Raw genomic sequence first — 23030 nt, 5'->3', positions numbered from 1 at the left:
TTGCATTTCTTAGTATAGTGTTGATTGGATGTATAGAGATCTTTCATATTCTACTTAATTCTAGAGGGTTCTGGAAGCTTCTCTGTGTGAAAGAAACAAGCAGAAACTTCATGATGTTTGGGTTATTCCTTCAGAGAAGCTGAGTACAGCTGGTTTAAATTGGTTCTGTTATCTCTTTCTGTCAATGTCATGCTATAATAGTAGGGCCAGAAGGAGCCTGGGTTTTACACTTTCTCGTTCTATCTCTTTTCTGTCTGGTGTGGTGTTCTGTATATAGTGTTAAGGTTTAGTCTTATTATAAGTTATTGTAAGCTTTAAGTCAAGTCTGCTGCAACTGGATTTCTTATTGGACAGTGCCAGTCCTGAATGTATTGGATTTGTGACCATTATGCTCATTTGCCTTCAGTAGCAGTAAAACTGTGCTGGATGAAATATAATTGCCTCTGGTCTATTTTGTGGGAATTCTGCAATGTGTTTAAGTTGTTACTCTGCTAACTATACATTGGAATCTACTCTGGATCAATATTGAGTAGAATTTCAATGTCAGATGGCTACAACCTACTTTGCGGATCGGAAGCAACAGACCTCGAAATACCAATTTCTGGGGCACGCGGATGAGGGGAGAGCGTTCTTGCACTCAGGCACCTCGTGGGCCATTGTGAGAGTTGCTGAAATAGATTGGCCTCTTGTCTGATTCTTCCCACCCCACTGCCTGTTCCTGCGTTGAGGAACCAGGTGCCGCTAGACACTTCCAAAAGTGAGACCTGCGGGTATAGGTCAGTATATACGGTAAATTCAATGAAGAAGAAGAAGAAGAAGAAGAAGAAGAAGGAAGGGTCCAAAAGAGGAAAGGAGGAGAATGCACCTGGAAAAAAAAGTTCAAAACATACCGCCAGGTATGCGCGGTCCCTCTCAACCAGATCAGCAAGGCGGTGCAAGAGTTTGCCCCGGTGGGCAGCGTCCATCCGCCTCCAGGGAGATCCAAATTTGAACGCCTCTTTGGCTGCCTGAACAGCTTTGTCTACGTCGGCCTGGAAGAGAATCAAGGTGGGACACAATGAGCAGGCAAATCCACAAGCAGATCTGAGACGCTGGAGAACTGCCCGTTCAGACACCAAGCTAGTCTACAGCATCTTCCCATTCTTCCATGGTGAGGGCATCAAGTCTAGGTCTCAAAAAAGCAAGAGATCTGCCGAGGCAGTGTCTCTGTGAGAGGGACAGGGAGCCTGTGGTCCTCCAGATGTTGCTGGACTACAACTCCCATCACCCCTGACTCCTGCACACACTGCCTAGTGGTAATGGGAGATGGAGTCCAACAGTCTCTCAGGTTCCCCACCCATTTGCCTACTAAGGAAAATTACGTCTCTCATAAGAATGTTTCCTACCATCTTATCTACAAGATCCAACAACTCTAAAATGTAAGAGAGCTTTTTTTTATACAGTGGTACCTCTGGTTACAAACTTAATTCTTTTCGGAGGTCCGTTCTTAACATGAATCCGTTCTTAACCTGAGGTACCACTTTAGCTAATGGGGCCTCCCGCTGCCACTGCACGATTTTTGTTCTCATCCTGAGGTAAAGTCCTTAACCCAAGGTACTACTTCCGGGTTAGCGGAGTCTGTAACCCAAAGTGTTCGTAACGCGAGGTACCACTGTAACAATTTTTCACCCACTGAGCTTCACAGCCGAACAGAGATTTGAACCCTGGTCTCCGAGGTCCTAGTCCAACACCAACTGCTACTATATGGACTTGTCAGTATTGACGCAATGGTTCTTGCATTGCTCTTCTACTTTGTTATCATCTCAGTACAGTGGTACCTCGGGTTAAGTACTTAATTCGTTCCGGAGGTCCGTTCTTAACCTGAAACTGTTCTTAACCTGAAGCACCACTTTAGCTAATGGGGCACCCCGCTGCTGCCGCGCCGCCGGAGCACAATTTCTGTTCTCATCCTGAAGCAAAGTTCTTAACCTGAAGCAATATTTCTGGGTTAGCGGAGTCTGTAACCTGAAGCGTATGTAACCTGAAGCGTATGTAACCCGAGGTACCACTGTAAATTTTTCTCCCAGTGGACTGAAACAACCTGATGACAGAAAAGTCCACCAAACATGTAGCAGCTGCCGTTAAACTGAGGACCTCTGAGCCTTGTTTTAAGTGAATTTGTTGTTTTTTGTGTTTTAAACTGTTTTTAATCATTTCATGTGCAAATTTCCTAGAAATGGTAGTTTAGAAGGTGAGATTAATAAATAATAATAATAATAATAATAATAATAGAGAATTGCCGGCAAATAAGATGTGTGGGCAAGATTGCAGACAAAAATGTGTGTGTTAGGAAAAATGCAAACTAAAACACTGACAAACTCTTACAAGATCTTTTTCTTTCTTAACTGAGGCTGATGCAGATATGTGGTGCACTGCACCTAAGTTTAGGAAAACAAGAACCTGAGAGAAACCCAGACTGACAGATCTCCCAACCCTTCCTTCTTGCTCGCTCTTCCTGGCCAGATACTACGCAGTTAATTATTCCTCCTTGGGTGCTGCCTGCAGGGAACCAGCTCCTGGGTGCTGTGCAGTTTTTGCTGTGTCATTCCTGTTTGCTAACCCAGCTTCTGCCCAGATATAACATTACCATGTGAAAAGGAACAGCCACATATTTGCTGCCAAATCGCAGCCGTATAAAGGCTGCTACTCTGGTAAAACAAGGAAATGTTTACTCTGTGTGTGGCCGTCTGCCAGGAGCAGCCTGTTTGTTTCGCAATCTCTGATTAAGGCCAGACAATCAGACGATTTCTATGTAGCTGGAAAGTTATGTTTGGTGTAATCGAGAGGCAGAGATGCAGAACCTGTAGAAAGCGGCAAGCCCTTAGGTGGCAAATTACTGCTCTACCTGTTCCTATAGGCTCACGGAAGCTTAAAATACAGGAATAGACATACTGATATGACCCCAAATGCCATTGTAGGCTAGTATCTTTATTAAGGACACACACACCTCGCAAAAAGAAGGGTCACCAAGTTGCAACAAGCTCCTGAATCTGCCAGAACTTGCCAAGGCTCCATTAAAGCAAAAGCAAGCAGAGGACTAAATCAAAGCCCTCAAAAGTACCAAGAACCATAAAACTTAAAGGTGCCACATGACTCTTTGAGTCCAAGCTACCTGGGGGATTGTATCTCCTCATAAAAACCTGCCTGAGGGCTAAGATCTTCCAGTGAGCAAACGGCTGGTGGTGAGACGAGAGACTTTCCTGTGGCTGCTCCCAGATTGTGGGATTTCTTCCCAAGAGAGGTCAGCCTGGCAGGCTGAGACATTCCTGCCCAGAAAAGGTCCTTGGAAACCGAGGCGCAGGTGCTGCTAACCACTACTGTCAGGGAAAATTGGGTTTTAATTGCTGGTCCTAAACGTGTTTTGATTTATTTTGACGACTGTTTTTAACTACTTGGTATTTTATAATGATGTGGGAAGCCGCTTTGAATCCCAGCTTGGGAGAAAGGCAGGATCTAAATAAATAATAGTAAATACCGTAACAGTCAGTTTTGCAACAAAACTTGTGATATTATTATTACCATGTGCCAGGTGCAAGGCTGAAATGCACAGTTACAATCCAGTACTACAGGGATGTCTAACAGGTCAATCATGATCTACTGGTAGATCCCCGTGAGGTTTTGGTAGATCTCTGGCTCCCTTTCCGTAGCATCGCTAAAACTGACTCCTGCCCTGCCCTCCATTGTTGTATGATCTCTGGAAGACGGAGCTTTCTCTGTGCAATCTTTTTGTGAGTGACTTTTTCCCTTTTCCCCATGCCTTTAACCCCCCCCCCCCAAAGTTTATTTTTTAACCTCCCAAAAAACAGGGCTCTTCTCCTCCCCTAAAAAAGGTCAGGAACTTTGAGCTGAACCCCCCCAAAACGGGGGTAGATCACTGCCAGTTTATAATTCTGAAAGTAGATTGCAGTCTCTTGAGAGTTGGCCACCCCTGAGTGTACTGGATGGTCTGATTCCATTTAAAGGCAGCTGCTATTGTTCCAACTTGCTAACCTTTGCCAACCTGGTGCTTTTCAAAACATCTGGAGGAGACTGGGCTGGCAAAGGCTGCACGAAGCAAATGCCAGGCATAAACAAACTGGGACAGGCGTTTCCCCTGACCCCACTGATGTGGTACCTTGTCTCCTTCTGCAACCTGGCAGATAACCTCCCCTGTGGACGGGTTGACGGTCGGGAATGTCTTCTTGCTGGCTGCATCATGCCATTCATTGTTGATGAAGATCTGCAAATGAAAACGTGGACTGTAAGCTTTTGGGACCCAAACGCTTCACAGCAACGGCTGACGGCGAAGAGATTGATGCTTCAGGAAGCAACACACAGCTAGGCGCAACCTTAGTGTTGAGAGGCAGATTTGGGAGTGCCATTCCCCTCCCGAAGTAATCCCATAAAAGGTAAAGGGACCTCTGTATAGGTGGTACATAACCCCAGTCAAGCTTGCAAAGATTTACCATTTGCCTGATAATAAATGTTGGAAATGTAAAGAAACTGAAGGTACATTTTTTCATCTTTGGTGGACTTGCCCGAAGATTAAGGCATTCTGGGAAATGATCTATAATGAACTTAAAAAGGTATTTAAATATACTTTCCCCAAGAAACCAGAGGCCTTTCTCTTGGGTATTGTCGGCCAAGGGGTGTTAAAGACGGATATAACTTTCTTTATGTATGCTACAACAGCAGCTAGAATACTCATTGCGAAGTACTGGAAGACGCAAGAGCTACCCACACTGGAAGAATGGCAGATGAAGGTGATAGACTACATGGGCTTGGCAGAAATGACGAGCAGAATCCGAAACCAGGGAAGAGAAGCAGCGCAAGAAGAATGGAAAAAATTCAAGGACTATTTAAAGAAATATCACAAAGTTAATGAAAGTTAGAATGATGTTGGACTGGAAAGTAAATGGTTACTATTAGCAATGGTTAAGACAAGGAGAATAAGGAAGATTAGTTTAAATCTAAATTAAAATAAGGGAAGATTTGCTGAGTAATCGATAAGAATTTGGAATACAGAAAAGGGAGGCATGAGGAAGTCGGGGAAGAAAGGTATAAGAAATTAGGATATGAAATGGTACATGTTTTTTGTTTTGTTTATGTTTTTGTATGTTTATGTATGTTATGTTTATATGGAAAAAATTCTTGAATAAAAATATTATTTAAAAAAAAAAAAAAGGTAAAGGGACCTCTGACCACTAGGTCCAGTTGTGGCTGACTCTGGGGTTGCGGCGCTCATCTCGCTTTATTGGCTTCCAGGTCATGTGGCCATAATGACTAAGCCGCTTGTGGCGAACCAGAGCAGTGCACGGAAACGCCGTTTACCTTCCCACTGGAGCGGTACCTATTTATCTACTCACGCTTTGACATGCTTTTGAACTGCTAAGTTGGCAGGAGCTGGGACTGAGCAATGGGAGCTCACCCCATTGCAGGGATTTGAACTGCCGACCTTCTGATCGACAAGCCCTAGGCTCAGTGGTTTAACCCACAGCACCACCCGTGTCCCCATTGTAAACCCATTGTAAACCCCATTGTAAATGAAGACCCACAGATGCCCAATACCAAAGTGGAACCTCAAGCACTACCGTGAGCAAAAGAAAGTTCAAGAAGTGCCTGAACAGCATCTTAAGCAATACAAGAGAGAAGAGAGCAAGAAATATTGGCCTATTCAAAACAGCTACTGCCCTAGGTGTTAATATTCTTTAGCCATTTATGAAAAACCTTTGATACATACAGCAACCGTTGATTCAGAAACTGCTGCCCAGCTCATTTACCCAGCGCAAACAGAGATTAGCACCAGAGATAAGCACTTATCAGAGTGTAGCAAAAGGGACAAAACCCTCTTCCAAAACAAGCAACTGATTCTAGAAGAAATAAGAAGTGGCCCAAGCATGCCTGACAGCTTGCAACACAAAAAATGCCTAAGATATTTGCCAATAAAAATAAATACAACCTGCCATTTACAGCAAGGATAATTGCTGCCCCGATCATCCCGGTTGCTTGGGGGAGAGAATGCACCCACAGGCAATATTTATGACCCCTTTTCAAATGCCAGCAACTGTCCCATAGTGCTAGTTATAATACAATTTGGCCCAGATATTGTAATAATATTAATAATATTTTATTTATACCCCTCCCCTCCCTGGCCAGAGCCGGGCTCAGGGCGGCTAACACCAATAAAATTACAATAAAACATAATAAGGGGGGGACAAACAAACAAACACCCAGTTTATTAAAATACGGGTTAAAATACAATTTAAAATGCAGCCTCTTTTTAATAGTAGCCCATAAATCAAAACCATAAGGGGAGGGAAACATAAGGGTCAGACTGAGTCCAAACCAAAGGCCAGGCAGAACAGCTCTGTCTTGCAGGTCCTGCAGAAAGATGTCAAGTCCCGCAGGGCCCTAGTCTCTTGTGACAGAGCGTTCCACCAAGTCGGGGCCAGTACTGAAAAGGCCCTGGCCCTAGTTGAGACCAATCTAACCACCTTGAGGCTTGGGACTTCCAAAGTGTTGTTATTTATGGACCTTAAGGTCCTAAGCGGGGCATACCAGGAGAGGCGGTCCCGTATTGTGTGTCCTCGGTTCATTTTGACAGCAGCTCCGAACAGCTGACAAAATTGTACACATACAGGAAGCATTTGTTTGTAATAATAAGAGACATCTGCATTCTTAACTAAACCAACTCGATTTCCACTTTGTCTATTAATACACGGACCTCTTAACCTTTTAGACTTTGCATTTCTCCGAATTGGGCAATGCAGTTCCTGTTTCAAAATGTGTATTTCATAATAAAATACAATCAGAACTGTATGCTTTGAATAATATGCATATTAAATATGGATTATGTGATAAAATACATATTTAAGGACATATTTGAAGAAAAATGTGCGTATGAATTTTCATACAGATTTAAAAAGAAACCTCAGACTAATGCAGAAACTAAAACAAATGTCCTAGTTAACAAACACAGAGCTACAGTTTCCAGAATGGTTTAACAAGCAATCGCTCCTCCCAGGGAACTCTGGGAATTGAAACACTGGAAGGGAAATCAGGGCGCTCCTGACCGCTCTCAGCACCCTTTACAAACTAAAGCTCCCAGGATTTGGGGGGAAACTGTGACTGTTTAAAGTGGTATCACAGTGCTTTAAAGGTAACGTGCAGACAGGGCCTGAGTTAATGCAGTCCAAATGCAGAAGTGGGGAGATGGCAACCAGTGTTTTCCAAAACGGTTTGCCAGCTGCTTGGTTTCAAAAGTGAGACGTAAAGGAAGATGGAAGTTTTGGGGAGAAGCTAGCTGCTGCTCCCAGGCGTGGAAGAGTTCAAAAGCCAAACTTTCACAATCTGGGGCTGTAAACTGAGAGGTCAGGGTATCTTGCCAAGTGATGCATAACTCACACACACACAAAATTCCAGATCAACATTTTCTCTACAATGAACAAGGATGAAGTCTGATTGTTTGTTTCGTAGAAGGCAGATTACGGAGGAGGCATGATAAGAGTGCATATCAACTTACGCAACTTTCCCAATCTGGCACCCACTACAAACTCTCATCGGTTCCAGCGAGACCCAGAAGGAACTGAAGAACTGGACCTAAGCTGGCAATTCTTGTAGTAAACCAGTATAAAGTAAGCAGCACATAAGCTGCACACAAAACGCTACCAAATCATTCTACATTCTAAATCTTATATTAATAATAATAATAATAATTTTATTATTTATACCCAGCCCATCTGGCTGGGCTTCCCCAGCCACTCTGGGCGGCTTCCAATAAAATATTAAAATACAGTAATGCATCAAACATTAAAAGCTTCCCTAAACAGGGCTGCCTTCAGATGTCTTCTAAAAGTCTGGTAGTTGTTGTTCTCTTTGACATCTGGTGGGAGGGCGTTCCACAGGGCGGGCGCCACTACCGAGAAGTGAGGGAACTGCCAGAAGGCCCTCGGCACTGGACCTCAGTGTCCGGGCTGAACGATGGGGGTGGAGACGCTCCTTCAGGTCTACTGGACCGAGGCCATTTAGGGCTTTAAAGGTCAGCACCAACACTTTGAATTGTGCTCGGAATTGAATTATGTTCTTACAGGTTCCCATCAACCTCTAGACCGGGGTGAGAACCTCGGGTCTGGGAGACAAATGTGATGTCCTCTATCACAGCACTCAGAAAGAGCAAAATATACAGTGGTTGATATTCAGAAGGGCCCACTGAGAGCTGATTTCTTTCCATTTTTCTGCCCCCACAGTCACCAATCTGCCAGGCACACACTGTTCCTGAATGGATGCAATGACCACCCCTCCGCCAGCAAAAGTAACAAGCTTGCACTGCTGTGGGTTTTTTTCCCCTTTATCAGGGAAGAGTTGGTCAAGGATCAGAATGCACACAACTTTCTCTAAAGCACCCCGTCAGCAATCCCTAAGGCAACACACGAAAGTCACCCTGCAGGAAAATCTGGCTGCCTTTCTAGTTCTCTCTTCCTAACGGCATGGCACATCACCAAGAACTGTTAACAAAAATCCGATTAGAATAAAATGACCAAAGAAGTTGAGACCACACCCTCAACAGTCCGCCAGCAGCTCAAAAAAGGAAGGGCAGGGAGAAAGGGAAGAAAAGGAGGATTATTTGTAGATAACAAATCATGTTATATAAGCAGTACACACATTCAAAGTCTTAACCAGCTTGTCTTACATCTCCTCCGAGATGCTCTAAGCGCCAGCCACCTTCGGCTTGGTACCCTCCAGACTACAACTTCCATCAGCCCCAGCCAGCACAGCTCCATGATGGTGGAAGCAGAAACGCACTGGCTGATGGGAGTTGTAGTCCAAAACATCACAGCATACATTTAAAGCACTATTGACACCATTTTGAATAATCATGGCTTTCCCCCCAAGAGCTGTAGTTTGTAAAGGATGCTGAGAGTTGCTAGGAGACCCTATTCCCCTCCCAGAGTGACAATTCCCAGGTTGGTTTAACAACCAATCTCTCTTTCCAGGGAACACTCAGAATTGTCGCTCTGGGAAGAGACTGGGGAAGGGTCTCCTAACAATTCTCAAGCACCCTTCACAAACTACAACTCCCAGAATTCTGTGGGGCAAGCCAGGACTGTTTAAAGTGGTATCATACTGCTTGAAAAGTACATATGGCCTTAGATAGGGCAATTGGCTGCAAAACATATAAATAATAATAATAATAATAATAATAATAATAATAATAATAATAATTTATTTATACCCCGCCCATCTGACTGGGTTTCCCCAGCCACTTTGGGCAGCTTCCAACAAAAGATTAAAATACAATAGTCCTTCAAATATTAAAAGCTTCTGCCTTCAGATGTCTTCTAAAAGTCAGGTAGTTGTTTATTTCCTTGACATCTGACGGGAGGGTGTTCCACAGGGCGGGTGCCGCTACCAAAAAGGCCCTCTGCCTGGTTCCCTGTAATTTGGCTTCTCGGGGTGAGGGAACCGCCAGAAGGCCCTCGGCGCTGGACCTCAGTGTCCGGGCAGAACGATGGGGGTGGAGACGCTCCTTCAGGTATACTGGGCCGAGGCCGTTTAGGGCTATAAAGGTCAGCACCAACACTTTAAATTGTGCTCAGAAACGTACTGGGAGCCACTGTAGGCTTTTCAGGACCTGTGTTATGTGGTCTTGGCAGCCGCTCCCAGTCACCAGTCTAGATGCCGCATTCTGGATTAGTTGTAGTTTCCGGATCCCCTTCAAAGGTAGCCCCACATAGAGCTCTTTGGGGAAACTGTGGGTGACAAACGACGCCTATCAATGATTTGGGACAGGATCCTCCAATCACTCTTGCTGGAGGGTTGGGGAGTCAGAGAAGGAAGGAACCTCCAAGGTCAGGAAGTTTCAGAGAAAACAGAAGCAAGAGCCTAAGCAAGTGGCAAGGAGGACGACTCCTGAGAAACCAGAAGCCCCTGGCCCAAAACTAAGTTTCTAGACAGTAGCTAGCTATTCTCTCCATTTGCAAAACCCAGGATTGAGTGTGGATCATGGGTAGGCAAACTAAGGCCTAGGGGCCAGATCCGGCCCAATCACCTTCTAAATCTGGCCAACGGATGGTCTGGGAATCAGCATGTTTTTACATTAGTAGAATGTGTCCTTTTATTTAAAATGCATCTCTGGGTTATTTGTGGGGCATAGGAATGCATTCATATATTTTTTTCAAAATATAGTCTGGCCCCCCCACAAGGTCTGAGGGACAGTGGACCGGCCCCCTGCTGAAAAAGTTTGCTGATGCCTGGTATGGATCCTCACACAGCTAAAAACTACACCATCCAGACAGAGGAGAGGAGGACCGGCAGGCTTGCAGAAGTGCAGACATTTTGGGGAGGACAAGCGATGTTAATGGGACACGGGTGGCGCTGTGGGTTAAACCACAGAGCCTAGGGCTTGCCGATCAGAAGGTCGGCAGTTCGAATCCCTGCGACAGGGTGAGCTCCCATTGCTCAGTCCCTGCTCCTGCCAACCTAGCAGTTTGAAAGCATGTCAAAGTGCAAGTAGATAAATAGGTACTGCTCCGGCGGGAAGGTAAACGGCGTTTCCGTGCGCTGCTCTGGTTCGCCAGAAGCGGCTTAGTCATGCTGGCCACATGACCCGGAAGCTGTATGCCGGCTCCCTCGGCCAATAAAGCAAGATGAGCGCCGCACCCCAGAATTGGCCACGACTGGACCTAACGGTCAGGGGTCCCTTTACCTTTACTAAGTGATGTTAAAGGGGGTGGAACCGGAAGCAGCCAAATGAGGACTGAGCATGGACCTCAAGGCTGGCTGACTGTTGTGGGGGCAATGCAAAAATCAGAAAAGGGGATGTCATGGTGTGTCGTCTTGGAAAAGGGTATGGCTGCAGCACTCCATACTGCAACATGTTGTTGCAGGTGCCACTTTAAAAAAGGGTGTGTTTCCAGAGCCACTCAGGACAAGAGGCTGGCGTTGCACGTGCAAAAGTGCAGTTGTTCAGGAAGCTCTGTGCATGCTCCCACTCCTTTATCACGATTTCAGCATTCCTCAGGAGGGAGTGCGGGTGTGTGGTCAGTAGAAATCAGGAACCTCCACTGTTATTTGCACTTGCAACCAGCCTTAAAAAAAGTGGCAGAAGTTTCCACAAGACAAACTATGGATTGCCAAACCCGAGTTTTCCTTTTTTTAAATGACTGCCTAATTAAGAAGGAATGAGAGACAGGGGCGTTCCTTCCTTTCCCCCCCCTTTCCCTGCGAATGCTACATTTTATGTTTCTTAATACAGTATCTAGCAGAAGAGGAAAAGGCCAGGGCAAAGGAGAGAAACTTCTCATCTGGCTAGAAATCAGGGCTTTTCACACATGCGTGGGGAATTCCAGAAAGCTAAGGAGATCTCGGAGGGGGAGGCCAGAATTTGATCCGAAATCCAAACCCCCGGCCATTTCCTTTGCAACTTGAACACTGTTCAGGGAAGTTTTTAATATTTAACGCTGTATTGTTTTTAACACTTGATTGGCAGCCGCCCAGAGTGGCTGGGGAAACTCAGCCAGATGGGCGGGGTATTATTATTATTATTATTATTATTATTATTATTATTATTATTATTATCCCAGATATATCCTGGAGTCATGGAGGCTGCAGAGTTTGCTCAACGGTTGCAGCAAGATAAGCCGTCTCTGCGATAGAAGAATGGCAGATGAAGATGATGGATTTTTCGGAGCTAGTTGACCTAACTGGAAGAGTCCGCGACCAGAAGGAGGAGGAGTATCAGGAAGAGTGGATTAAATTTAATGATTACTTAGTTAAATATGTTAAGTTAAATTAATTGAAAACAGCTTGCAGATACTTAATTGGCTTAGGATTTTATTTATGTTAAGTGAAGAATTCATATGTTTAATTTCATAATGCGAAGATCTAAGGATGTTCAGGTTTAAGTTAAATTTTATAAGCACTGCGATTTGGAAAACCGTTAAAAGGACATGCAATGAAATTCAACCAAGGGGAAGCGAGGAAGTCACTTAACAATGTTAATAAGTGTAATTTTCAATAAGGCTATGATTTATGTTGGTTTGTCTTATGTGTTTGTTTATAATGTGAAAACCAATAAATAAATTTTGGAAAAGAAAAAAAAATATAAGCCCTCTCTGCAGGTGCGGAAGATCCGGATGAAGACCCCCTCCTCCTTTTTCCCCCCAGCTGGGGGAGGGTCCGGGGGGTCCGGGTCGGAGAAACGAGTTGCTTGCGGGTAGCGAGGGAAAGCCGGCCCTCTGCACGCGCTCCATGAACCTCTTGCCCGGCCGTGGGAAGCAAGGCTGGGGGGCGGGCAGGAGGCGCGGCCGCTTCCCCCTCGAAGAAGCCGGGGCCGCTCCGGCCTGCTCCTTACCTGCGTGTAGGCGATCTCCGGGCGCGGGTTGGGCGCGGGGACGGCGGCGGCGGACCAGGCTCTGGCGGCCAGGCGCAAGGGGGCCGCCCGAAGGCGCAGCGGGCCGGAGCGCAGCGCCAGCGTTCGCAACATGCTCGCCTCCTCCTGCGAAACGGAGCGCGCGCTCCCGCCGCCTGGGCTGCACCCCGATGCTCCGCCTGGCCGGGGGAGGGACGGCGAGTCGGCCAACGGCCCTCTCCCGCCTCCAGGCAGCCAATGGCAAGCGGTTTGGCGAGGGCCCGCCCCCGCGGCGCTCAGCTGCGCCCTGCGTGTCGGAGTCGGGAGGATTCACACGTTACGCGTGTCGCGAACGGAACCCGGCAAAGCGCCCCGCCGCCGCCGCCGCGAGTGACACGTGCACGGCCCGCCCCCGCGGCGCTCAGCTGCGCCCTGCGTGTCGGAGCCGGGAGGATTCACACGTTACGCGTGTCGCGAACGGAACCCGGCAAAGCGCCCCGCCGCCGCCGCCGCAGCGAGTGACACGTGCACGGCCCGCCCCCGCGGCGCTCAGCTGCGCTCTGCGTGTCGGAGCCGAGAGGATTCACACGTTACGCGTGTCGCGAACGGTACCCGGCAAAGCGCCCCGCCGCCGCCGCAGCGAGTGACACGTGCACGGCCCGCCCCCGCGGCGCTCAGCTGCGCCCTGCGTGTCGGAGCCGAGAGGATTCACACGTTACGCGTGTCGCGAACGGAACCCGGCAAAGCGCCCCGCCGCCGCCGCAGCGAGTGACGGGCGCCCGGCCTGCTTTCTCCACGGGATGAGGGCACAGCCGCCCTCGTGGCTCGTTCGCACGCGCGAAAAATAACAACAAAACCCTGTAGACTGCTGGCTTCAAAGCACGTGTGAAGGACCTTAGTTGCGGGCAGGGCAGGAGCTCGGCTAGGCCATTGCTTGCTAAAGTTGCCAATGTGACTACACGCCCAGGTGAAGCCGCCCAAGGCCCCGCACCTCACATTTCTTCAAGTTTTCCTTTTGTCTGCTGCCTAAAGGCGCTGCAAAAGCATGATATACAGGTGGTACATGACCCCAGTCAAGCTTGCAAAAATATATCATTTGCCTGATAATAAATGTTGTAAATGTAAAGAAAATGAAGGTACATTCTTTCACCTTTGGTGGACGTGCCCAAAGACTAAGGCTTTCTGGGAGATGATATATAATGAAATGAAAAAGGTATTTAAATATACCTTCCTGAAGAAACCAGAGGCCTTTCTCCTGGGCATGGTCGGCCAATTGGTGTCGAAAAAGGATAGAACTTTCTTTATGTATGCTACAACAGCAGCAAGAATACTTATTGCAAAGTATTGGAAGACACAAGATCTACCCACCCTGGAAGAGTGGCAGATGAAGGTGATGGACTATATGGAATTGGCAGAAATGACTGGCAGAATCCGAGACCAGGGAGAAGAGTTGGTGGAAGAAGATTGGAAGAAATTTAAAGACTATTTGCGGAAACATTGTAAAATTAATGAATGTTAAAATGATGTTGGATTGAAATTAAGTGGCATTAGCAACAAGGTTAATAAGAATATGTAAAAATGGATTGATAACGGATGAAAATATATAGTTATAATATGTTGAGATATAGAGTTAAGATAAATGAAAGAGGGTAAGGATTTGCTGATTTGATTATTTAAATGAGAATACAAAAAGGGGAGGTGTGAGGGAGTCAAGGAAACAAGTTAAATGAGTTTAAAGTTATAAAAACTTTGCTTTTAATTCTTTTTGTATTTATTTGTTTTTTGAATTCTGTATTTTTATTTTTCTTCTTTTCTTTTTCCTTTATGTATCTTTTTGTATCCTTTTTTATTATACGACTTTTTGTTTTATTTTTGTAAACCTTTGTTTTTGTAAAACTTCAATAAATATCTTATAAAAAAAATAATAAATAAAGGCGCTGCAAAAGCAAGTCCTGTCAAAAAAATGCTTTGTTGCCAGTGTGCGGGTGGCATTCCTTCCAGATAACCTGCTGCCCGTAAGTTCCATTAAGCGTGTGCCACTCCTTTCCCAAGCATGGGAGCCTGGGGCCTTCCAGACACTGCTGCACTCACCTGTTCTCAGCCCCCTCTGACTGGCCCCAGGTCAACCAAATGAGCTCCATTGCTTTAGCTGAGTTTCCTGGAATGCAGGGGGTTGGACTAGATGACCCCTGGGGGTCCCTTCCAACTCTACAATGATTCTATGGCCAAATGGGGATTTGAACCCTGGTGTCTCCCAGGTTCTAGTCCAGCACTCTACGCCGCACTGAAATATTGCTCAAAGTAACCGTATTTTTTGTTCCATAAGACGCACCTGACCATAAGATGCACCTAGTTTTTAGAGGAGGAAAACAAGAAAAAAAAAATCTGAATGAAACAGTGGATGTATGATTTTTGTGGTTCATACTGTGGCCACAGACATGATATGTGATTTCACAGTGAGTTTGGGGTAGCCCAATGCAAAAATCCTGAGGATCCATGTGGATCCGTGCTTTGCGCCATTGCAGCCCCACACAACAGTGGGTGCGTGATTTTTTGGGTGCAGGCTGTAGCCATGGACATGCTATGTGATCTAATGGTGAATTTGGGGTGACCCAATGCAAAAATCCTGAGGATCCAGGTGCTTTTACCTCCCCCCTGCCAGGCAGCCTGCTTTATCTCTAGTGTCCCTTATCTCTCTCCCGATCGCTTACCGATCAGCTGCTTCCTTTCAACACCCCCTTCCCTCTTGTTTGCCTTAGTGTCTTTTCCTTAGCTGGAGCAGTTTTTTGCTCCTCCTTTTCTTCCAATTTCTCTCCTCAATGATTGTTTTAGTATTCCTGTCTCCTCTCCTTGCAAGTTCACTGTCTTTACCTCCCCCCTCCCAGGCAGCCTCCTTTATCGCTAGCGTCCCTTATCTCCCTCCGATCTCTTGCCGATCAGCTGCTTAGCGGCTTTGTTTCAACACCCACTTCCCTCTTTCTAAAAAAAAGAGCACAATCTGCTTTTTTCCCCTGGGCAATTCGGCTCCAGGGACCATGCATTCGCTCCATAGGATGCACAGACATTTCCCCTTACTTTTCAGGAGGAAAAAAGTGTGTCATATGGAGCAAAATATACAGTATTTATACACTGTCAAGGAAAAGATAGAGTAGGTCTGGGGAACCTTCTATGGTGTTCAGGCCTCCTATACATTTGGATTTTCCCAGACATTACTGGGATTTCAAAGGCGGAACTGATGTCTGGGGGGAATTTCTGGAAGGCGGCAGTTTGTCCTGGATCTTTGGCAAGTAAACCGAAAAAGCACATTTTTCTGGTGTGTGTGTTTATTTTGGGGGGGGGGGTAGCTCAAGAATGTTGGGGTTGTTCTAAGCTCAACAATCTTGGGGTCTTCCTAAAAAAATGCTCCTGTTTTTTACTTTTTGAAATATGGCAACACTCAGTTGGGACTCCAGATCCCATCAGCCCAGACTCAACGGCGGAAGAGGTGCTACATAATACTTGTCCCACCCTTGTAAAGGTAAAGGGACCCCTGACCATTAGGTCCAGTCATGGCCGACTCTGGGGTTGCGGCGCTCATCTTGCTTTATTGGCTGAGGGAGTCGGCGTACAGCTTCTGAGTCATGTGGCCAGCATGACTAAGCCGCTTCTGGCGAACCAGAGCAACGCATGGAAACGCCGTTTACCTTCCCACCGGAGTGGTACCTATTTATCTACTTGCACTTTGACGTGCTTTCGAACTGCTAGGTTGGCAGGAGCAGGGACTGAGCAACGGGAGCTTACCCTGTCGCGGGGATTTGAACTGCCGACCTTCCGATCGGCAAGTCCTAGGCTCTGTGGTTTAACCCACAGCGCCACCCGCGTCCCTAATCCCACCCTTTTATGTTATCCATATTTCAGTGTGGAAGCACCTACACTTTGGAACTCCCTGCCTATTGACCTTGTGTTCCTCATCCGAGGCCCTTCTTCATGTGCCTTTTCGACGTGAGGTCTGGAGGGTGGCAACAACCAGCTTCTGCCTATAAGCACCCCATAAGCACCTCGTTTGCACCCGTTCCCGCCCCCCAAGTATGTCTTTCGTTTAGCGAGTTTCAGCTTTAGTTCCATTTCATTTGAAATTTCATTTCATTCCCTGTAAAAAGGTGAAAAACTTCTGGGAAATGATATATAATGAGATGAAAAAAATGTTGAAATATACATTTATTAAGAAACCAGAAGTACCGTATTTTTCGCTCTATAAGACACACCAGACCACAAGACGCACCTAGTTTTGGAGGAGGAAAACAAGAAAAAATATATTCTGAATCTCAGAAGCCAGAACAGCAAGAGGGATCACTGCGCAGTGAAAGCAGCAATCCCTCTTGCTGTTCTGGCTTCTGTGATAGCTGCGCGGCCTGCACTCACTTCATAAGACGCACACACATTTCCCCTTACTTTTTAGGAGGGAAAAAGTGAGTCTTATAGAGCAAAAAATACGGTATTTTTACTGGGCATTGTAGATGATATAAACAGAAAGGATTGTAAGCTGTTTTTATATGCAATGATGGCAGCAAGAATATTATTGGCACAAAAATGGAAGCAAGAAGAATTACTGACGAAAGAAGATTGGAGGACGAAATTGATGGACTATGCAGAATTAGACAAACTAACAGGAAGAATTCGAAACCAGCGGGACCAGAGATTCACAGAAGATTGGTGTAAATTTACGGACTATTTGAAAAGTAATTGTGATGACCATATTACATTTGTAGGTTTGCAGGAAGTTTTGTGAGGTGAATAATTTGAATTATTGCATAATTGGATAAAAAGGAAGATGTTAGTTAAGGTAATTAAAGGCAATATGAATTTAAGAAATGCAGAATAAATGATAAAAACGGGGGATCATCAGAGGTGCTGATGGAAGTCCAAAAAGATTATATACGATGTGAAATTTTGTGGTATGTATGACAATTAATATGTTTAAAAATGAATAAAAAATTATTTAAAAAAAGAAATTCTGTTTCATTCCCATGCTTAGCAGCCAAGGAGAATACAGGCAAGCAGAACGAAAAGGCAGCTGTAAGAATCCTGGCGCAAAACTTAGGTTTCGTAACTGCATTCTGGAAAAGAAAACGGCAGAGTCGGTATGTTCATTCTGCTTTTAATGCAACCGTTCCCTGGGACCCTTGCAGAATCCCTATTTCTCCTGTGATTTCGATCTTCCCCACGATTCCCTCAGTGAATTACAGTAAGTATATAATCAAAGTGCATATCCTCACCCCCTGCCAAGGCATAGAAAACTCTGAAAGGCAGCTGGTTAGGGGCTCCCCTAACTAGAATCCATGAAAGAACACCCATATTTTCTCCACCATACTACTAAATATCCTGCGGCGGATCCGAGGCAGCGCTTTCCCATATACGAGCGAGCCGGGATTCTTCAGAAGGGACAGGTAGCTTTCCAGTATCCGTTGCCCATCATAGTCGCCCATCATATGAAGAAAGTTCATCGCTTTTGTGGATCTCTGAATGCACCCATGTAGATTATTCAGCAAAGACCCCAAGAGGTCACAGCTAGGAATCTGCGTTGCCTTCTCAGCCCACGGCTGAGTCCTTCGCTAGCTGCTGGCCGGCCCCTGTGATTCTTTGTGCGTTCTGTAATCAGCTCAATAATTATTGCATTGGCCCAAGGAAACCAGCACAGACACCGGATTGCCAATAAACAAGCCACATCCATATAGCCTCCCCAGTACCACACCTTGCCAGTCCCCAGAGCTGCAAACCGGGTGCCCTTTTCCCAACTCTGGCTTGCTGGGGGTTTCTGTGGCCGCCTGGACGGGGCTCCGTTAGCGCTTGAGCTCCATTTTAGCGATGGCTGCCCGGTGGACTTCGTCGGGTCCATCGGCGAGGCGGAGAGCCCGTGCCCAGGCGAAGAACTGCGCCAGTGGTTGGTCGTTGCTAAGTCCAGCTGCTCCAAAAGCCTGTGAGTAAGCCAGGCGAGGGGAAGGAGAAAGAAGCCAGGGAGCAGAGAGGAAACACAGTGTTATTATTATTATTTTTAATGTGCAGGATGCACTGCATTGTAAGTATCTGCACAATGCATTAGATTTCAAAGAGGCTTGGCCAAGTAACAAGAGGTGAAGGAGTATATTCATTCTGAACCCCTTTTTTTACTGAGAACAACCTACTGGTCGTTTCCTGAGTGGGTGGGGCTCATTTGACCACGAGAAGCTGCGCCTTTAGTGTCATCGGCCCAATCCTGTGGAACTCTCTGCCACTGGAGATTCAGTGGGTGCCTTCTATGCAAACTTTTAAACGCCTGCTGAAAACTTTTCTAGTCTTCCAGGCCTATGCAGGCAATTAAGAAGACATCCTTTCGCAATGGTTTACTGATGCTTGGGGTTTTGTTTTTAACTTTTTAACATTGGGGAAAAAATGCTTCTGCTGTATGTTTTTATTGGTGTAAACTACTTTGATATATTTTTAATGAAACAGTGGTATCCAAATATTTTTTTTAAAAAAAATTTAAATAATCCAGAAAGAAATGGCAAAAGGAGCTGGAAAGCTGCATGCTATCCCAGCCAAACCCAAGATTGCATCCTCCAAATTGTTTTGGTCTCCATTGGTCCCAGCCGGCATGGCCAACAGTTGGAGATGATGGGTGCTTATTTATTGCATTTCCATCCCACCCTTTCCTCCAAGTTGCTCAAGGTGGGGTACACGATTCTCCCCCTCCACATTTGATCCCAACAACCCTGGGTGGTAGCTTAGACTGACAGTGAGCCCAAGGTGAGCTTCATGACTGAAGGCCAATTCTTCAACCTTGGTCTCCCAGCTCTTAGTCTGATACTCTAACCACTACACCACGCTGCCTCTCAGCAGAGTTGGAGCCTTGCAACATCTGGAGGATGCCTGCTAGCTAGGCCTGGCTCAATACAAATTATCTTGCCTTTGAACTGTGATGAGACCCTTGTACCCATCAATATACTGTTTGAGTTCAACTCCCATCAGCCCCAGACAATGGTCAAGACATCCAAGAACACCTGGACTCCCACAGCTCCCCTGTCCCTCTGCTAGCGTGAGAAACACTCACCTGGATCGCTCGGTCGACAACGCACAGAGCCATCCTTGGGGCGACCACCTTGATCATGGCGATCTCAAGAGCCGCTTCCTAGGAGATGAGACAAAATGTCGGTCAGGACTCCCCCCACATACATAAGGACAAAGCTCTCAACCTGCCTTCATTCCCACCGAAGCCGTTTGATGCCACCTCTTGTAAACTGACCAGAAGCAGAGCACAGGATGGGGAGAGCGTCCGCTCCTGCCTTCACAGGGCCCAATCCGGCCACTGGACAGAGCCATGAACACAGAGCCAGAGGGAGAAACGAGTGGCAGGTGAAGGGGCGAAAAAGGCAGCCCAGCACTTTCTCAAATTCAGCAACGGTGTAGATCAAGGGAGAGGAATGTGGGGCCTTCTAGATGTTGCTGGACTTCAATTCCCATCATCCCTGACCATTGGCCGTGCTGGCCAGGGCTGATGGGAGCTGGAGTTCCACAACATCTGGAGGGCTACAGGTTCCCCATCCCTTGATTTCACCCTTCAGGCCTCAAGCCCCTCCAGCTCCACATCTCTGACCGCTTCAGTCTGAGGTCTGCATCATTCCTCAGTGCTCCAGTTCTGATTCACAGAACCACAGAACTGCAGAGTTGGAAGGGACAGCAAGGGTTATCTAGTCCAAACCCCTGAAATGCGGGGATCATTTGCCCTCTTGTGCACCTGTGGCAAGGGAAGGGCCACAAAGCCTAGCACTAGAACTTCTGACCATCCAATGAAGTTGAATGTTGGAAGGTTCAGGAGAGATGAAGTCCTCCTTCACACCAGTGCATAGTTGAGCTGTGGAACTCACTGCCACCAACTCGGAGGGCTTTAAACTATGGAACTCACCCCCATCATTCAGCCTGGACACTGAGGCCCAGCTCCGAGGGCCTTCTGGTGGTTCCCTCACTGCAAGAAGTGAGTTTACAGGGAACCAGGCAGAGGGCCTTCTCGGTGGTGGCACCCACCCTGTGGAACACCCTCCTATCAGATGTCATGGAAATAAACAACTACCTGACTTTTAGAAGACACCTGAAAGCAACCCTGTTTAGGGAAGTTTTTAACATTTGATGTTTTATTGCGTTTTTAATATTCTGTCGGGAGCTGGGGAAACTCAGCCAGATGGACAAGGTACAAATAAAAATTTGTTGTTGTTGTTGTTGTTTGTTGTTGTTATTGACAAATCCATGGATAAGGCCATCAATGGCTACTTGCCACAACTGGCCTGATCCATAAGGCTCTTCCTGCATTCACATCCCCGCTGTGAGCTGGTGGTGGGAATGATAGGGTTGAAAACTTTCCTTTCCCTTTGTGATCATGGTATCTCCCCTGCCAGGTAAGTATGTTCCATTTAACATTTGTTAAAAAACCCGAGGCATTATTGTTGGGGATTGTAGGGAAAGACCTGCCAAAAAAGTTGAAAAAAATCTTCATGTATGCGACAACGGCCGCGAGAGTTCTGGTAGCACAAGGATGGAAGACTGAAGAAACCCCAACTAAAGAATCATGGCAAGAAAAATTGATGGACTACGCAGAACTGGCAAAACTGACATATAAGCTACGGGACAAGGAGAACTGTGACTTTAAGGATGAATGGGAACCCTTTACAAAGTATCTGAAGACGCAACAAAGTGAACTGGACTCCTTGGCTGGCTTTGAATAAACATTCACAAACTTTTTATTGATAATAATCAGCTAAATAGTTTGAGGATCTATCCAACTGTGTAACATGCAGAAAACAGCATTTATAGAGAAATCAAAGACTGGAACTGAGGGAAGTCGGCGGGTGGGGTGGGTGGGTTTTAAGGGGGGGGAATGGGGGGGCGGAAACAAGGATGATATGTTTTTGGATAATATGTCTTGCTATAATTTTGAATAAAAAGAAAAAAGAAAACTTCCCTTTCCCCACAGCCACAGTTCTCCCTGGTTCGCAGACCCCCGAGAGTCTTTGAGCACGTACCTTATTCCCAACGGTGTCCATCAAGTGCGCTGCCTTGAGGACCAGGAGACGGGCTTGCTCAATCTCAACACGGGACTCGGCGATTTCTGCCCTGATGGTTCCCTGCTCTGCCAAGGGCTTTCCAAAGGCCACGCGAGATGCCACCTGCCGAGGAAGGTACACCTGGCTGAGGGTTTCGCTCTGACCTAGCCAAAGACTGTTGGGCCGCTGTAGCAACATCAGCTGGTTCACAGGACTTCAGGCAGACTACTGACCAGGGCCAGTTCCAAGGGGTAACCTTACTCCCAATTTAAAGACAGCTTCACTGAAGGAAACCATCCACGAAGACGGTTCGGATTAAAAATAGATAAATGATTCTATATTTATTGTGAGCTGCCAGGAGGGTTATCACACAAAAAAGAGAAATATTTAGAAGGTTTAAATGTGGTACAGCCATATCTGTTCCAAAAGCTAACTTAAAATTCAAGGTACACTGGAGGACAAACCCAAAAAGAAAGAAAAGGTTTGCTTTCAACTGCATGGCAACTATTTTATTATGTATATTAGTGGTGACATCAATGTTCAAATGACTCCTACAGTATTTGGAATTGTTTCAGCTTTAAGAGAAGATCGTACGACCTCAAGCGCAATACCTTGGTCCCATATAAATGGTCCCCTTTAAAAAATGTTATTACCCCCTCCTCCTGCCCAACGCTAGTAATGTTATCAGGGTTATTTTCCAGGGAGTATGAATGAGACAATCCAAATTTGTACTGTGTGCGTATGTTTAATTTAGTTTTCAGTCAGTTCCATTGCTTTTTCCTTTTTTAATTCTTGCATGTTATTGAAGTGTATTTTCCTTGTTTAAATAAAAAATTTTAAAAGGTTTTGAAGGCTAGCAGGTTACTTCTAGGCACATTTCAGAGGTGCTCATGGTGACTTATGAAGCTCTCCGTGACAAGGAACCAAAAGTCCCTGTTTTAACATACAGGGCTGTCTGGGTTTTAAAACTCTCCGGAAAGGACCTTGGTAGAAACCTGAGACAGGGCCTCCTTGGTGGCTGCTCCTCCCAGGTGCTAGTACTCCTTGTGAAAGGAGACTCACTTAGCCCCCTTTTGGATGCACAGTATATTCTCCAGTGAGCCATTGCCCAGTGATCCTGTGACAGATAAGGCCCTAGACAGGGCTAGGACAGACCACTGCCCGAAACCTTGAAGAGCTGCCACTCGTCAGTGTAGCTATAGCTTGTTTAAAAGGTAAAGGGACCCCTGAACATTAGGTCCAATCGTGGATGACTCTGGGGTTGCGGCGCTCATCTCGCTTTATTGGCCGAGGGAGCTGGCATACAGCTTCTGGGTCATGTGGCCAGCTTGACTAAGCCACTTCTGGTGAACCAGAGCAGCGCACGGAAACGCCGTTTACCTTCCCGCTGGAGCGGTACCCATTTATCCACTTGCACTTTGACGTGCTTTCGAACTGCTAGGTTGGCAGGAGCAGGGACTGAGCAACAGGAGCTCACCCCGTCGCGGGGATTTGAACCGCTGACCTTCTGATTGGCAAGTCCTAAGCTCTGTGGTTTAACCCACAACGCCACCCGCATCCCTGTATGGGCAGGGTAGAAATAAAAAATTGAATTGAACTGAAAGGGATGGATA

The 23030-nt window shown here is 46.3% G+C and overlaps 2 protein-coding genes across 7 annotated transcripts in view; both read right to left on the bottom strand.

Annotated features, from left to right (window-relative positions):
* Nucleotides 1-12619, bottom strand: part of ALDH2 (aldehyde dehydrogenase 2 family member) — a 29928-nt gene extending 17309 nt beyond the window's left edge. For all 3 annotated transcript variants that reach the window (XR_014551811.1, XR_014551812.1, XM_083629495.1), the window contains exons 1-3: nucleotides 12371-12619; nucleotides 4154-4258; nucleotides 891-1031 (exon numbers count right to left, since the gene is read on the bottom strand). Coding sequence is in view for 1 of the 3 variants with exons in the window: in XM_083629495.1 (XP_083485621.1) it covers nucleotides 891-1031; nucleotides 4154-4258; nucleotides 12371-12502 (378 nt within the window). In the remaining 2 variants the exon portion in view is untranslated. The remainder of the gene's footprint in view (nucleotides 1-890; nucleotides 1032-4153; nucleotides 4259-12370) is intronic.
* Nucleotides 12620-17490: 4871 nt separating this feature from the next.
* ACAD10 (acyl-CoA dehydrogenase family member 10) overlaps nucleotides 17491-23030 on the bottom strand; it is a 31666-nt gene continuing 26126 nt past the window's right edge. For all 4 annotated transcript variants that reach the window (XR_014551798.1, XM_083629319.1, XM_083629317.1 and 1 more), the window contains exons 19-21: nucleotides 21397-21540; nucleotides 19434-19511; nucleotides 17491-18321 (exon numbers count right to left, since the gene is read on the bottom strand). Coding sequence is in view for 3 of the 4 variants with exons in the window: in XM_083629319.1 (XP_083485445.1) it covers nucleotides 18187-18321; nucleotides 19434-19511; nucleotides 21397-21540 (357 nt within the window). In the remaining variant the exon portion in view is untranslated. The remainder of the gene's footprint in view (nucleotides 18322-19433; nucleotides 19512-21396; nucleotides 21541-23030) is intronic.

The sequence above is a fragment of the Podarcis filfolensis genome (genome assembly GCF_964270895.1).
Source record: "Podarcis filfolensis genome assembly, chromosome: 8".
NCBI classification, from domain to species: domain Eukaryota; kingdom Metazoa; phylum Chordata; class Lepidosauria; order Squamata; family Lacertidae; genus Podarcis; species Podarcis filfolensis.
This window is presented reverse-complemented; position numbering and strand designations above follow the sequence as displayed.